At 51.1% G+C, this 15741-nt stretch overlaps 1 protein-coding gene across 2 annotated transcripts in view; it reads right to left on the bottom strand.

The window, feature by feature from the left end:
* Positions 1–398: 398 nt before the first annotated feature.
* Positions 399–15741, bottom strand: part of ACSBG1 (acyl-CoA synthetase bubblegum family member 1) — a 30760-nt gene continuing 15417 nt past the window's right edge. For both annotated transcript variants that reach the window (XM_033852047.2, XM_073801317.1), the window contains 12 exons: positions 13811–14031; positions 13263–13351; positions 12841–12961; positions 7822–7902; positions 7581–7730; positions 7052–7228; positions 6085–6266; positions 4851–5081; positions 3939–4156; positions 3097–3236; positions 2271–2517; positions 399–1040 (listed from right to left, as the gene is read on the bottom strand). In XM_033852047.2, coding sequence (XP_033707938.2) covers positions 955–1040; positions 2271–2517; positions 3097–3236; positions 3939–4156; positions 4851–5081; positions 6085–6266; positions 7052–7228; positions 7581–7730; positions 7822–7902; positions 12841–12961; positions 13263–13351; positions 13811–14031 — 1943 coding nt within the window. In that variant the 3' untranslated portion in view covers positions 399–954. The remainder of the gene's footprint in view (positions 1041–2270; positions 2518–3096; positions 3237–3938; positions 4157–4850; positions 5082–6084; positions 6267–7051; positions 7229–7580; positions 7731–7821; positions 7903–12840; positions 12962–13262; positions 13352–13810; positions 14032–15741) is intronic.

The raw sequence follows: 15741 nt of genomic DNA, 5'->3' as shown, positions 1-15741 counted from the left end.
TTGAGGTGTATGCTTTCTCTACCGATTCCCCATTTAGATGCCTTAGGTCATTTTGGCTCAGTTTGCTACTAAGAATGGCTGCTTCAAGTATTCAGAGTAGGCAGGGTGAGGGGACATGGGTTCGATCTCTGGTTGGGGAACTAAGATTCCACAAGCTGTATGGCTCAGCCCAAACAAACAAAACAGCAGAGTGGGCAGGGTGGCAGGGTGGCGACAGACTAGCCCCTCTGACTGCTTTCCCTAGAATGCTCCACTTGACCTCCTCCCACACCTTTGCTTATTCCAGGGCACTAGAGGTCATTGGTAATACCTATTGCTCAGTGTCCTGTGGGTTAAATAACCACTACTCTGGACTGATCTGCTGCTCTATTGACAAAAAAATCAGGTACTTGTTGACAGTTCTGTTAAAAAGTTTAATTTCAAATTACACATTAAATACAACCAAATAGGCAGCAGCAGTTTTATTAAGCATCAAAGTCAGTGGATGTGTGTATGGTGGAGTGCCTGGTAATGGGATGATGGGGTCGGCAATGTCCAACAAGATTCCAGAGTAAGTCGGGTGTTAGGTGAGTTACACAACTGAGCGCTTTCCCTGCGGCACACTGGTTAGCCGAGCCATCTTCCCCCTCCTCCCTCCCCCAACACCCAGCCTCCTGTTAAGTGAGCTAGCAGCCTGTTAAATCTACCTGGAACTAAGGCCAAAAAGTCAGCCCTTTAGTTCTGGAAAGAGAGTTGATCTCACTTGTCACCCAAACAAAAAGCAATACTTTTAAAACTATCCACACATGAAGCCTCTCGGCATAAGACCTGGCAAATGTAGATGCCAGGACCGTACCTGACCCAGAGAACCTAACAGACTTGCCAGAAGTGCATGTGCCCAGACTGAAGAGGACCTGGGGGGTCAGGAAAATAGCCTGCCACCTTCAGGAGAAACCCGGGAAGGACGACCCCTGATTACTTTTTTTGCTCTTGGTAAAAGGAGTCGATGATATCTTTGTACTTCTCTAGGACTGTGAGCCGTTTCAGCTTCATTGTGGGACCTAAAAGAGAAATTGGAAGAAATGAGTGAGGGCTGGGCTCTGAGATGTCTGAGAAGGTGTGTGGTAAACATCTAGACTCAGTGAGTCCCAGAACTCTGGAATTAAGCCAGACCAACAAGTAGCCATCCTCCAAGATGGCCCATGGTGATCCCTGCTCCGTGGTCACACCGTTGTGTGGCTCCTTCCCACACTGTACCAGGGTTGGTCTAAGTGGCCGGTAGAATACAGGGGAAGTGGGGTAATTTACATGACAACAACTGATAGGCAAATCATCTCTGCGTTTCAGTGAAAGTTCATACGATGTTGGATGTAATGCTTTGATTGCTTGTGATGGGGTAGGGGAAAGCCCTGGCCCGGGAGGGCCTCTGGCATGGTCTTTATGAGATGTCTTCCTCATATCGCTTTTCTTGGCCTTGGTTCTCTCCTCTAATGCAAGGTCAAAAGGGCTCTGATTTGGGTAGCTTCAACTCCATTTCGTGCTAACTCATACTTGGCTGTGTAACGGGAGACTTCAAAATCAAAGCCATTTATATAAACTGCTTAGACAGGACACCTATCTGGTTGACCTTGCATTCAATTTGCTGGCACATGACAACCAGATAAGCTCAGGGTCTCTGATAGCAGCTCAGCATTACTGTGGATAGTTGCATCTGGGTTCAGCCTTGATGGGTCAGAGGGAATCTCATTGAAGGAGCCACTTGCATACCCACCCCGCCATGCCATGAACACCCCAAGATGCTATAACCAAGAGCGACTTCATCATCCAACTGAGACCACACCAGAGGCCTTTTCTGGTTCTGTGGACCATGGCCCAGAAGGGCTTCCACCCTTTACCTGTTGCATGAGCTGACTTTACAAAAGATTATGGTGGTCTCACTCCCTAGAACCAGATGACTCCAGCCCAAACACTAACAGGAACTTGGTGTCTGCCTGGTGGTCCCATTGTGATTTCAGGGGAAAATGGTTCCTTAGTCAAAACAAAGTTAAATGTTATAGGTTCAAATTAATGAATTCCAGCACATATCTTATATACTGAACAGGCCCTACCTAACCACAAGCCCAGGCACTGAGCAATCAATGTCCTCCCACAGGAAGGAGGTGGGTGTCATCCAAAGTGCTGTCAGGGACCTTCTGTTTGCCATGGCTGCTTCCTAGTGGGCACCTCCCAGGCTCTGCCGTGGCCTCTGCCCTCCTGCACAGCCCCTGCAATAGTGCAAGGAAAACACCTACCCAACTCTCCACCCGAAATGGAGAAGTCCCTCTCAAGAACGGCCCACTTCTGGATGTGGTAGGGTCGGGCAGCTGCATTCATGTTGACCCTCTGGATCCCCTCTTCAATGGCCTGATACACGGCCTCATCCTTCTTCCCCACGACCTCCGATACCGTGGCAGCTTTGCTGCCCACCCTCTGGCAGAACTCCACAGCTTGCTCGGTCAGATTATCAGTTGGGTCAGAGGTATCAGGATCCAGAGTGCACTGAAAAGCCAGAGAGAGATCAAAACCAAGCCTCACTCCACAAGATGTGTGCCCTGGTCTTGGAGGAGGTCACACTGCTGATCGTCAAGGACATGGATCACCGTGAGCTCTGTTTCAAAGAGACGGTTCTAGAATGAGTAGGATGCTACTCGGACTGCGTTGAGCCCCGTGGTGGGGTGGAAGGAAGGGAGGCCTGAGATTGAGATGACCTCAGCCAGTGAGATCATCTTTTAAAACAGGGACCATAATTCTGGCCCCATCCAGTACCCTGGTATCAGATACCAGATTGGTTATCTGCTGAGGGGACTGAGGGCAGCAGCGCTGTGTAAACTGGACTGTACTGGAACACAGAAGATCATCGGGGCAGCATACTATTAACTGTATTACCAGGGGCAGAAGGGATTTCCTTGCGCTACGGCTGCCCCTTAGGGCAGGCAGCACTGACTAGTTATTCCAGAATACAGTCATGAGATCCAGACATGTCCTGGTTGAACATGGCTACTGCTGGGGTCAGACCCACAGACCACCCACTGGCTGCTCCTCCAGAGCCAGACCCCAACCCCCCCACCCCCGACACACCTTCAAGGTGAGCAGCATGGACAGGAACTTCCTCTGGTCCCCGATCAGCACGGCATTGCTGATGATGGGCAGCTCTGTCTTCACGGCCTCCTCAATGGGCACAGGGGGCACATTCTCCCCACCAGCCGTGATGATCAATTCTGGGGAGGCAAGCCCAGGTCCCTGGCACAGGCTTCAGTCCAGGTGCTCAGACCAAGCACACCCAGACTCTGCCCGGAGAGCCGACCCTCTAAACAGGACCCAGGCTCGATCACACATCTGCCTGCGTGATTTCCAGAAAGGTGTTTATCCATTCACCGAGCTTCAGTTTCCCCTGGGAAATTGGGGCATGGGATTCCCACAGGGATGCTGAGGGCACTGTATCCACTTGGGCAAAGTAAGCAAAGCACCTCTTCCATGGAGGTGTCCCCAACTTACTTCCCTGGGAGAGCCAAGCTGTTCATGGGAAATTTCTTTGAAATCTCATGCTCTATTTTAAATTTTATGTCCAATTTGTGTTCTACTCTGCCTCATATCCATGTTTGCATATAAAAATACATATTTATGTCCTCAAATTTTCTGGAAAGACTTGCCTTGTTTATCTAGGGACTTTGAATCTCAGCTCTGTCATTTACTAGCTGGGTGACCTTGGGCAAGTTACTTAACCTCTCTGGTTGTCCTCATTAATAAGTCGAGGTAATGATAGCATCTTTCCCATGGGAGACAATAGTAAGTAAAATGATGTCATTCAAGGTGTGTGGCACTTAATAAGGGCTCAACACTTGTAGTGGGTATAAATTGTGGTGGCAGTATAATTCCTCTGACGTCCCAGCACAGCCTTGAACCCAGCCAGAGGCGCTCACCTTTGAGACGCCCAGTGATGTAGAGGAAGCCATCGGCGTCCAGGTGGCCTGAGTCGCCCGTGTGCAGCCAGCCGTCGGCATCAATGGCCTCACACGTCTTGTCCTCCATGTTCAGGTAGCCCATGAAGATCGTGCGGCCCCACAGGCAGATCTCTCCGATGCCCTCTGCATCCTCATTCACCAGCTTCACCCGGCAGCCCGGCACCACCTTGCCGGAGCTGGGGGGATGGAGGGGCCGGGAGGCATGGTCAGAGGGAGCAGTTTCCTCCAAGCCCTGGATCAGCCCTTAGTCTGATCCATCTAGTCTTCACCGATGGCTAGAATGTCATTTCCCAGGATTTTTGTAATTTCATAGGGTCCTCAGAGCTGAGACGTAGGGCCAGTTAAAGGTTTTTAGGTGAATGAATGAATCAGTGGGGGAAATCCTAATGGGACAACTTTAAGCACTGTGATGGGCAAGCAGGGAGGGGAGGTGTTTAAAGCACAACAGAGAATCCTTCAACTCACTCCCTAGAGCTGATTGCCCCCTACCCCACACCAGAGGACCGGCCCAGTCCCCACAGCTCCCATCCCAGATGAAACCAGGGCTACCAGCAATGCTGGGACACCCTCTAACACACCCCACCCTACTGGAGGCAGAGGCCAAAGGGAAATTCCTCCATCAGAGCCCTGCTCAGGAAGCCCCTGGGCTGCAAGGCTGTTTGCAACCACAGACCCAAGTGACACTGTCACAGAGACCATCCCCATGAGACTCGGGCCTGGCCAAGGGACTTGGCCCAAGATAGAGCTGTTGGCACTCAGGGACCCATAGTCCAGTGGCCTGGGCTCAGGGACCTAATCAGCAGGGGGCGGCACTGAAGGGTGTCAGCCAGGACGTGCAGGCTGGCATATGTGCTGAAACCTGGGCCACACCTGTAGAGCCGGTAGTTGTAGGGGCTGGACATGAAGTGAGGGCCCGAGGTCTCGCTGAGGCCATAGCCCGCATACAAGCGGATGTTGAGGCCCAGGAAGAAGTGCTGTGTCTCCGCGGTCATGGGGGCTCCTCCGTAGAAGTTTTTCTGACACTTGGCAAAGCCCAGTGCCTGACGGACTTTGGCTAGCACCAGGTAATCTGCCAGTCGGGTTGTGAAGGGCTTCAGATCGCTGGTGGGAGAGGGAGAATGGCTCACAGAAGACCACTCACACACACACACACACACACACACACACACACACACACACACACACGCATTAAAAGGGTGGGTGTTCAGTGGGTACCCGGAATGGCCGTTCCAACGATCTATTCTGATTGGTTAGTGGCAATGCTGAATCCACTGCTAAATATTTTTAATATTGGCCCTGCCTGTGAACATGCATGCACACCTAGGTGTGTACATGTAGTTATGTGCAAATACGTCTTGAGCTGGGAAGTTAGAAAACCAGATTCAGCTGTGTATGCTTGCACAGACAACACAGATGCACGCAAGTTCGCACACAGTAATACACACTTGCAGAGACTTGAAGTATATATGCACAGACACAAACATGTGTCTGATGCCACTTGAAGCTCTTGAATGGGTCATTCATGCATATTCACTTTTCATGTCTGTGCAAATGAAGCCCTAAGTGCATAGACACGTGTACATGTCTCATGAGACATGATACCGTTTCACAGACACACTAGTAATGGAAAATATTTCTAAACTGGAACAGGCCCGATTTATGCCATTCATCCTCCCACAGCACTGGTTGGGAATTTTAAAGCAATCGAAAGGCTGTGGGCGAGAGATGAGTGGTCACTTTGGATTATGGGAAGGCTGGAAAACCCCCATCACTGTGGCCCCTTCTCTATAGCCACCTACTGAAGTCAGGAGGAGACCCCTCAGGAGGCTGCCAGGAGCTGCTTCCAGGGAGGTAAATGCCACCCCAGAGGGAGCAAGTCAGTCCTTGCTGTCAGACCCAAAGATGGGGTGATGGTCTCCTGTGGGATCTGGCAAGAGAACAGGGGCTCAAGCCCAGCCACTGATGGGGCTTCTGTGCAGGGGTCTGGACAAGCCTGGCCAATGGGGCCTGGACAAACCTGGCCTATCAGATCCTAGGTTGTGTCCTGGGGTTATGACCCAGCCCTGCTGCCTCCCCAGGCCTCCTGCCCCCTGGCCCTCTCTACCTGCTCGGGCAGGTGAGGTTCTGCTCCAAGGTCACCGACATGGCCCACAGCAGCATCTTGCGCCGGATGAAGCCAGACTGAGCCGCCACCTCCTGGATCCGCTCCATGATCTTCTCCCACACCCGCGGCACCCCCATGTGGGACGTGGGCTCCACTTCCCTCAGCGTGTTCACCAGGCTCCCCTGTTCACAGCCAGCAAGAGACAGGGCTGTGGTTCAGAGCCGGCCGGGAGCCAGGAGGCCCCTGTCACCAGAGGCAGCGTGCACACACGCAGGCATCCTGTATACAGTAGCTCACACAGGTGTACGCACACACCGCATGCAACTCATGTCACATACTGTCGGCTACGACTCAACAGCCATCTACTCACTGCTCTTCTTTGCTAAAAGAACCTTGATGTAGCTCAGGTACCAGGGTGGCCAGATGCTTCAGAAGTACCTTAGTCCCCTCCCAGTCCTGGGGGCAGTGACTTTTTATTAGTCTAACTCAAACATGGTAATCCCATTCCCTTAAGCAGTGACTGGTTGATGAATGGACACGGGACAACATTTGAGCCAATGTAGGGGAGGGGGAAGTCTGCTAGGGGGCTCTGGTGACGTTCTCCTCATGGTTAAAAGAAGGATCCCAAGCACAGGTGTAGTTTATGAGGCTGGGATGCAGGGCAGGGCCGTGGCCATCTGTGACCATCCTGTGATCTTACTCTGAGGGTGGCCCATCCTAGATGGCACTGTGGACCTACACACCACTCTGACTCAACTTTCCTTTATGTAATATCATCAGTTTCCCTTCTTGTTTGATCATCTGAGTCAGGCTGTGCTAATTGCAGTTGAAAGAATTCTGACTGCTAAACACATGGGGAACCGGCGTGCTTATGATGCACACACAGGGCCCACAGACACAAGCACACACTCGGGCAGGCCCTTGCACACACACTTGGACACCCACTTAGGCAGAGAGGCAGACTGACCTTCAGGGCATCAGTCTCAGCAAAGCAGACCTGGGCCCCCCACTGGATGCCTGTCCACAGGTCATAGATCTGGGCAGCAATGTGGCTGAGGGGCAGGTAGCTGACCACCACCTCCTGTTGGACTTCTGCGGGTTGGATGTCACCAGCCTGGCTGCCGTAATGTGCTGTCCATGTGATCTGGTGGACAGGCAGATGGGTCCTGGCAGTGTCTACAAAGCCAGCCCTGGAAGTGTTCACATCTGTGGCCACCCTGTGGGCTTGGGCTATTTCTTTGGAGTGTTCTTTGAACACCCTAGAGGTTGTTCACCCTCCTGGGCATCTCTGCAGGAAACACCCTGGGACAGGCCTCCCCCTCCCAATCCCCACCATTTTGCTGGGCTCAGTCTGTACCACAGACTTAAGGGTTGTCCTACTTATCCCAGCTCCCTGAGCTGAGAGACTGAAGGAAACTCCCTGGGAGTTGTTAGGGCAGGGCCACTGCCCAGATCCACCCATAGCCCACCCCCACCCATCTGGGCATCTGTCCTACATTGTCTTGACTCAGCATCACGCCCTTGGGATTCCCAGTGGTGCCTGACGTGTAGACCAACACGCAGCACTGGTTAGGCTGCTGGGCATTGATGATGGTGTCCAGGGCCTCCTCAGTCACCTCATTCCCCAGATCCATGAACTCCTCCATCTGCGGCCAGGTGGGAAAGTGCAGACAGGCCAGGTGAGCTGGGCAGGCTCACACAGACCCCACCTGCCCCACACGAGCCCTCTACCCATACCGTGTACACATTGGCCATCTTTGTCGGAGGAGGTTCTTGAAATATCACTACTGCCTTCAGGTGTGGCAGGTTTTTCCAGATCTGTATTGACAGGAAAAATAAATGGGGTTTCATTTTAAAAAGTCACCTCTTGAGAAGACCCCCATCTCCAGGTGTTAGTCAGCCTGACAGGCACCTTGTGGCAAAGGTTGTTGGTCCCCAGCTCTGACCTTTCACTCAGCAGGACACTTGCCACCCTTCATGCATGGTTCCCCATCATGAGAACTTTGAAGCAGCCAAGGTGGGATAAGCAGGGGGCAAGGAATGACTTCTATTAAAGGAAAACCAGACAACCTGGGGCCTGGCTGAGTGCAACAGGGGACTGTGTGACTGCAGAAGAGAGAAGAGAGGAAAGGGTAGAGGGAAACCAGAACTCAGTTATCTCACTGAGTTGAGGTGTCAGAGGTCAGAATTCAGGAAAGCCGGGGTGCCTAGAATTTGTGGGACAGAATACCAGACAGGAGAGAACTATGCAGAGAAAGAGTTCTAGAAATTTCTTTAGGGGTCATCTTGATTCTTTGGCAGATTATCAACCTGCACAGGCATAGGTGAAACTCCGTGAAACTAGATGAAGAATAAATGCTGGAGGAAGATCAAGGACTGGGGCTAGAAGACAAACAAGAGCATGTACGGGACCAGAACTGTTTGTGTCTCCATCAGCCAGAGTGGAGGGACTTCTGGAAATAGAGACCCCAGAAGGGTCAGGTCTTAGGTCTGGGGCTAAATTAGCCTTAGAGGAAAGGCTATCTAAACCTGCTCTGAAAGGCTTAATTAAACACAAGTCTCAAAATGAAATTGAAAGAGAGAAAAAAAATGGAAAAAATTAACCTGCAGGAGAAAACTAAGAAGCCTAACATATGTGTAATTGGAGTTCCAAGAAATATTTTTGTTAATTGAAAAAAGTCTGAGAAATTTCCAAATTTGATTAAAACTATAAATCCATCAATTCAAGACTCCCGGTGAACCCCAAGCAGGATAATCACAAAGAAAAACCACGCCAAGACACAACATAATCCAACTGTTGAAAACCAGTGACAAAGGAAAAAATCTTAAAAGCGGCCAGAAAAGCAAGATACACCATGTGGAAAGGAACAAAGATAAGAAATTATAGACTTCTTATCAGAAGCTATGCAAAGTAGAAAACACTGGGATGAAGTCTTTACAGAGCTGAAAGAAAAAAAAGGAAACCCTGTCAACCTAGGACTACAAACTAAATGAAAATATCTTTCAGAAAATGAAAGCAAAAATGAACAAGTTTTCAGACAAAGAGAAGCTGACAGAATGCATTGCCTTCAGACTTGTATTGCAAGAAATGTTGAAGATTAACATATATATGCTAATGTGTATAAAATAGATAACTAATAAGAACATGCTGTATAGCACAGGGAACTCCACTTCGCCGTACAGTAGAAACTAACATAACATTGTAAAACAACTATACCCCAATAAAAAAAGTAAAATTAAAAAAAAGAAAGAAAATTCTTAAGGAGGAAGGAAGATGAACCAGATGAAAACTTGGGTTCGACTTAAAGGGATGAAGAGTGCCAGAAATGGCAAATACGTGGGTAAATAAAAAGACACTTTTTCCTTCCTTTAAAATTTCTTTGAATGATACTTGACGGTTTAAAATACTGCATTGCAGGAGTTATAACTCACATAGAATTTAAGTATAAATGACAACAGCACAAAGTATGGGAGAGAGAAGGAAGTACACTGCTGTAAGATTCCTACATTATATGTAAAGTAGTACAATATTATAATATTATTTGAAAGTAGACTGTGATGAGTTAAAGTTGCATAGTGTAAGCCCTAGAACAAACACTAGAGGGAGAGCTAGTAAACCAATGGATAGAATGGAATACTCAAAAACAAACCAAAATAAAAACAGAAAACTCCATCCAAAAGAAGTCATGAAAGGGGAGAAAAGGATCAAAGAATGGATCGGACAAATGCGAAACAGCCAACTGGTAGTTTTATAGACAATTTTGTCAGACTGGATTAAAAGGCATGACCCAGCTATACGCTATCTATAAGAGTCTTGCTTTAAATATAAGGACACAGGTAGGTTAAAAGTGAAACAATGCAAACATATATACCATGCAAACGTCGATCATAAGAAATCTGGAGTGGCTATATTAATTTAAGACAAAGTAACTTTGGAAGAACAGTTGCCAGAGATAAAGAGGGACATTTCTTAATGATAAGGGGATTAATTCATCCAGAGGGCATAACAACCTAAATATGTGTATACATGACAGAGCTTCAAAATACACGAAGCAAAGACAGAACCAAAAGGATAAATAGATAATCCTCAACAATAACTGGAGATTTCAACGTTCCCTTTCTCAGTATTTGTTAGCACAAGTAGACAGAAGATCAACAGGGATATAGATGACTTAAACAACATTAGAACACTATCAATCAAGTTGACATTATTAACATTTATAGAACATTCTACCCAACAACTGCAGAATGCACATTCTTTCAAATATGCGTGGAACAGTCCCCAACATAGATCGTTATTCTGTCTACCACACCTGCTGTGTACAAATGGGGTGCTTCAGGTAGCAAAGAGTCCCAGGTGATGAGAGAAAGTTCTTCCTTTGGAGAAGAATCCCAGCTGATCAATTAGAAAACATTTTCCCATGGCTCATGAAATAATTAATTCAGGCAAAGATCATCAGTGGAGAAAGGCTGATGGGGAATGTCACAGTGGATGAGCAGGTAGCCACCACAGGAATCCAGGGATGAAACTCAGAGTTCACTACGAGGTACCACCTGACATCACGTGCCTCTTGAGGCTGTGCCATGGGAAGTACACAGTGCCACCTATGGGTTGCTCCTGCCAATCACTGTCTAATCTGAAATGCATCAACACTTGCCATCTAACAGGAAGTGCAGAGGTTAGAGGGACAAGCTGAACAACAGCTCAGGACGGCTAACCTAGTTTCTGCAGCACGTCAATGACAGAGGTTCTCACACTTAAGCCTGTGTCAGAATCACCAGGAGGCGTGGGCCCCATACCCCGAGTTTTGGAATCAGTAGGTCTGGGGGGGTTCTGAAACTAAGCTCCCGGGGGATGCCGTTGGTCCTGGACCACACTGCTGTATGGTACGGGAAACAAAAGGTGGGGCCTTTGTTTTGAATTAAAAGACTCTTAAGAGACACCACCAAATGCAACACATGGGCCTGGTTTAGATCTTGATTCAAATGAACGAACTGTAAAAACACATTGCTGGTATTAGATGATATGAAAGAATTCTTTGACTTGTGTAAATAAAGGTGATAAAGTTACTTGTGATTAAGAAAAATGTCATATATGTTAGAGGTATTGAAATATTCGGGGGGTGAAATGTTGTGATGTCAGAGATTTGCCTTCAAATACTTCAGCAAAATAGGTAAACTGATGAAATGAGTGTGACAAAAAACAGTGATGATGATTAAATCTGGATGAGCACTCTATGAGGGTCCACTACACTCTTCTCTCTATTTTTGTTTATCTGGAAAGTTTCATAATACGAATTTTAAATAATTACCTAGGGTGGACATTTCTGATTCAGTAGGTCTGGGCCTCGGTTTCTTCAGTGGTAAAATGGGGCAGGGAGAGGGCATTGGGATCAGATCAACCATCTATGCAGAGCGGTTGTCTCCCTGAGGGATGGGGCAAAACTATTGGGGGGCTTTTTAAAGCTCCACTGCCCTCCCCACTCTGGGGTTCTGACATGAGCGCCCACGCTGAGGAGTGTGTGACTCCCTCGGGTAAGGCTGAGGACGAGAGCTAACACCATTGCTACTTGGTAGCTGAGGCTCTCAAGGAATCTTAAACCGGTGGGGCTTCAAGCAAAGCTGGCCTGGGGGCACCTGGGTCAGAGGGCTCTGGCATCTATGACGGCTCCAAACCTGAGGAAATCAGGGCCCCGATGAGTCCTAGGGGGCCTGGGACACCCCTGCTGTGCACTCTTCTCTAAATATTTGTCCCCTTTCTATGAAGTGAAGGGCCCAAGTGCTTGGGGAGGGGGAGGGCGAAAGGGGGTGCTGAGGACAGCTCGGGTTCACCTCAGTCTCTCAGAGCCGTTCACTTTGGGCCACTTTATCTGCACCCACATCTCCTCCCCCAATCTCAAGCATTTATCCAAATCAGACAGAATGGAGGCCCTCAGAATGAGGGAACCCTGACAACAGGGTTCAAAAGGAGTGGAGACAGAAAAGGGCTTCACGCAAGCTGAGGGAAGGCCCGTCCTGCGATCCAGATCCCACAGTCCTAGGAGGTTGGAGACCACTTCTCCTGCCCTCAGGTACAGGTGGGGAGCTGAGGTCCAGGTGATATCTCCAGAACTAGGGCCCAGCCAACAAGTCAACCCGGGAGCCTCCTTTGAGAGGCAGGGAGCCTTGGAGGATCTTGCAGGCTACTGGGTGTAGCTGGGGCCCAGAGGTGCCCTCAGGCCACTGCATGCCAGCGTGGTGCCCACGGGGGCAGAGCCAATCAGGGAGGGACCTTAAATGAATCAGGAGGCATCAATGCTCCAGAAAAGACCCAGCTGCCCCAAGAGGCACTGTTGAGCCCCTCCAGTGCCCTGCTGTCTTCAGAAGACCCTGCGGCACTCGCTGTGGCTTAGCCCAAGCCCCACCCTGTGGCAGCCCACACCCCCACTCCCCATCGAGACTCAGACTTGGGTGCTCACGTGTCAGAGCCCTGAGCCACCCTCAGGGCACACAACCCTTCCCCGAAGGGAAAGCCATGGGGAACAGCAGGCTGGCTGGGGGATGTGGGGTATGTCCCTTGGACACTCTGGGCCTCAATTTTCAGACCTGGCAAATGGGTCGGCGGCCATTGCCCTGCCTGTGTGCGTGTGGTGGGGCGGGTTGCTGTTGAGAATGATGGAGGATTCTGGCAGGGAGGGTGGAAAAGCCCTTTGTAAGCTGGAGGTCTGTGAGGACGCCCAGCCTGACCCCCATGGCCCTGGTCCCTTTCCCCCAAACCTTCAGGATCTTTTCCAGCTGCTTCTGTGTGTCGACCACGATGATGTTGGCACGGCAGTCATGGGCGATGTACCGGCAGGCTTCAGGGGAGCTGGTTGTGTAGATGCCAGTGACGATGCCACTGCAGGAGACCCAGGAGGATGCGTGTCTGGGCAGGTGCAGTGGGCCACCCCCTTGGCCCCACCCCCTGCCCGACACACCCACAGTCCCCAGGCCCAGAGAGCTCCCATGGCCCAGACAGGCAGCTCAGCACAGTCGCCCTAGGCAGAGCAGGGACAAAGGTGGTGCTGGGGAGGGCCCCGGGGAAGAGATGGGATGTTGGGGACGGGGTTGGGGGCCCCTAAAAAGAGATAACGACCCTCTCTCCGCTCTCTGCCCACCTCCAACCCACTGGAGACCCGGCCCCTCCCTCAGCCACTCACCCTGCGAATACTGTGCCCACTGCCGAGAAGAACCACTCCGGGGAGTTGAAGCCGAGGATGGCCACGCTGTGGGCCCGCTCCAGGCCGAGCTCCAGGCCAAAGGCAGACAGGCCGGGTCAGCCTCTCATTCTCACCAAGCCCCCCTTCCAAACTGCAGGGACCCTGCCGCCCACCTGAGGGACCACCCTCCCAGGCTCCCTCATTAGAGAGTGCCCTGGGGGACGAGGCACTCAACAGCCCTTGCTGCCCCTCCCAGGGCCTTCCCGGGGAGCCCAGACCTCAACCCAGTGCACCAGGCTTCTCAGGCCCCTTGAATGGGACAAAAAACGAGAAGCTCATGTCACGTCCTGGCACACGGCAAGGGCCCAGTGAACGTAAACCCTCAGCACCAGGCCAGAGTGGACAATTAGCTCAATAAATGGGCTGGTTTTTACTGTTATCCTTTCTAAGGGCTTGCCCAGTGGGGCGTCGGAAAGAGGCCTGTGAGGACCAGAGCTGGAAGGCAGGGCTGGGGAGGGGAGAGGCTGTGCCTGGAGGGGCTCCCTCACCTTTAGGAAGCCCTTGGCGGCTTTGCGGGCCAGCAGGTAGTATTGGTTGTAGGAGATGTGCTCCCACATGCCCTGTCGCTTGAAGCCCAGAGCGCTGAGGTCCCCGTACTTGTCCAGAGCCTCGCAGAACATCCGATGCACAGTGTAGGGAGTCTGTGGGCAGCTGGGGTCTATGCGCAGGTGGACGCGTCCATCGGCCCGAGTTGTCCACAGCGCCTCCTCTGCAGGGTCCGGGAGACCACAGCTTGGATCGTGCCAGCCCAGGGTTGTCCCCAGGGGACCCTTGGTCCTACCTTAAGCAGAGCTCCCAGGCCTCTGTTCCCAACAATGCCTTGGGCACTGGGCCAAGGGGGCTGGCAGACATACCAGGAGGCTCCCTGGAGGGGGAGGTCTGACAGCCTTGAAGGATGGGCAAGCCTCTAGGGGTGCAGCAAGGAAGAGGAGAGAGAATAGCTGGAGGGGAGGAGGAGGCCTTGGGGACCCTAGAGACATTTTCCTGCCAGCTGGGATTTGCCCCCTGAGGGTGGGCAGCCTGCAGTGGATTTGCGGCTGCCCCAGAAGAGTGGGACTGTCAGATCCTTGGGGTTTCTACCCTTCCTCTGCCTCCTGAGAATGGCTTGGGGACAGACCCAATTGACAGAAGGTCAAAGCATCAAAAATAGCCCCTTCCAAGGGGTTAGAGGAGACTGAAAACCAGCAGGCTCTGATCACTAGCCTGGAAAATTTCCCAGTCCCAGGAAATAATCTAACCATCTCTGCTCATTCTTGCCTAGTGCCAGGCCCCATGCGAATGCCTCACATGGGGATCTCATCTAGTCTGCACAACATGGGTCTGGTAGCCCCATTTTACAGATGGGGCAGCTGCAGCTCAGAGAGGTTCAGTCATTTCCCCAAGGTCACACAGTGGGAAAGGTATGCCTGAGGCCAATGCTCACACTTGGGACAGTGTCCCAGGCACAACCTAGCCTTTTTTACTGTGTGCAGTAGGTGGGAACAGAGCTTCAACATTTAGTATGTGAGATGTGAGGTGAGCCGTTGAACCCTGAGTCTGTTTTCTCAGGGGAAAGGTAAGGGTTTAGTTCTCATGGATGATATGAGGGTCAAAAAAATGAAAAAGCCTTGGCATATAGTTGGGGCTCAATAAATGCACACTTCTGTTCTTCCTCCTTTTTCTAAGTTCTCCAGATCATTTGCAAAGGAGGCTTGGATGGGTGGTCTACATCCTTTTGTCCATGAGGCCACTTTTTGGGGCCATGGCGGTCATTCTAAAAAGGTGACCCAAGGGTGGGGGAGTGAGGGCTGACTAGGACCACAGGGGCTACCCTGCCACCTGCTAGCCAGACCCATGCTGAGATGGAGAGGTCCCACCTCCTTGGATGTCCATCTCGAGGCGGGACCAACAGGGGTCCTGTGACCAGCCCTTCCCCGAGGCAGCAGATGGACTGATGACCTTGTCTCTCCTGTTCAACACTCTAAGGTTTCATGTGGACCCTGAAGTTGGCAGAAAGAGGTAAAGATCCTGGGGCTGGGACAGGAGAGCCCATCCTTCCTCCCATGGAGGCCAAGGATGGGGGACAAGGGGACATATTCTGGCCCAAGCAGAAGAAGGGAATGTCTGAGGCAGGGGAATGTCAGCCTGGGAATGTGGGCTGGGGCAGAGAGAAGGTCACCCAGTGCCAGGCCTTGTGTTCTGACAGAAGTCAGAACCATGCTGGCTGGCGTCCACCACCTCCCCAGGCTGAGACCCACATCCCCAGGTGGAGGCGTGAGCCAGGGCCACTGAGGACCCCTCTCCAATCACTTCTCAGACATCTCTAAGCCCCTTTCCCATATCCTGGGACCCCAGCCTGGCAGATCCCAGTGATCAACCTCTTTAGGGTCTCCAGTCCCTGCACAAGGTGAAAGTCCATTCACATGAGCAGACCAGGGCA

The sequence above is a fragment of the Tursiops truncatus genome, chromosome 2, assembly GCF_011762595.2.
Source record: "Tursiops truncatus isolate mTurTru1 chromosome 2, mTurTru1.mat.Y, whole genome shotgun sequence".
Classification (NCBI taxonomy): domain Eukaryota; kingdom Metazoa; phylum Chordata; class Mammalia; order Artiodactyla; family Delphinidae; genus Tursiops; species Tursiops truncatus.
The sequence above is the reverse complement of the archived record's forward strand: the minus strand, read 5'-3'. Positions and strand labels throughout refer to the sequence as shown.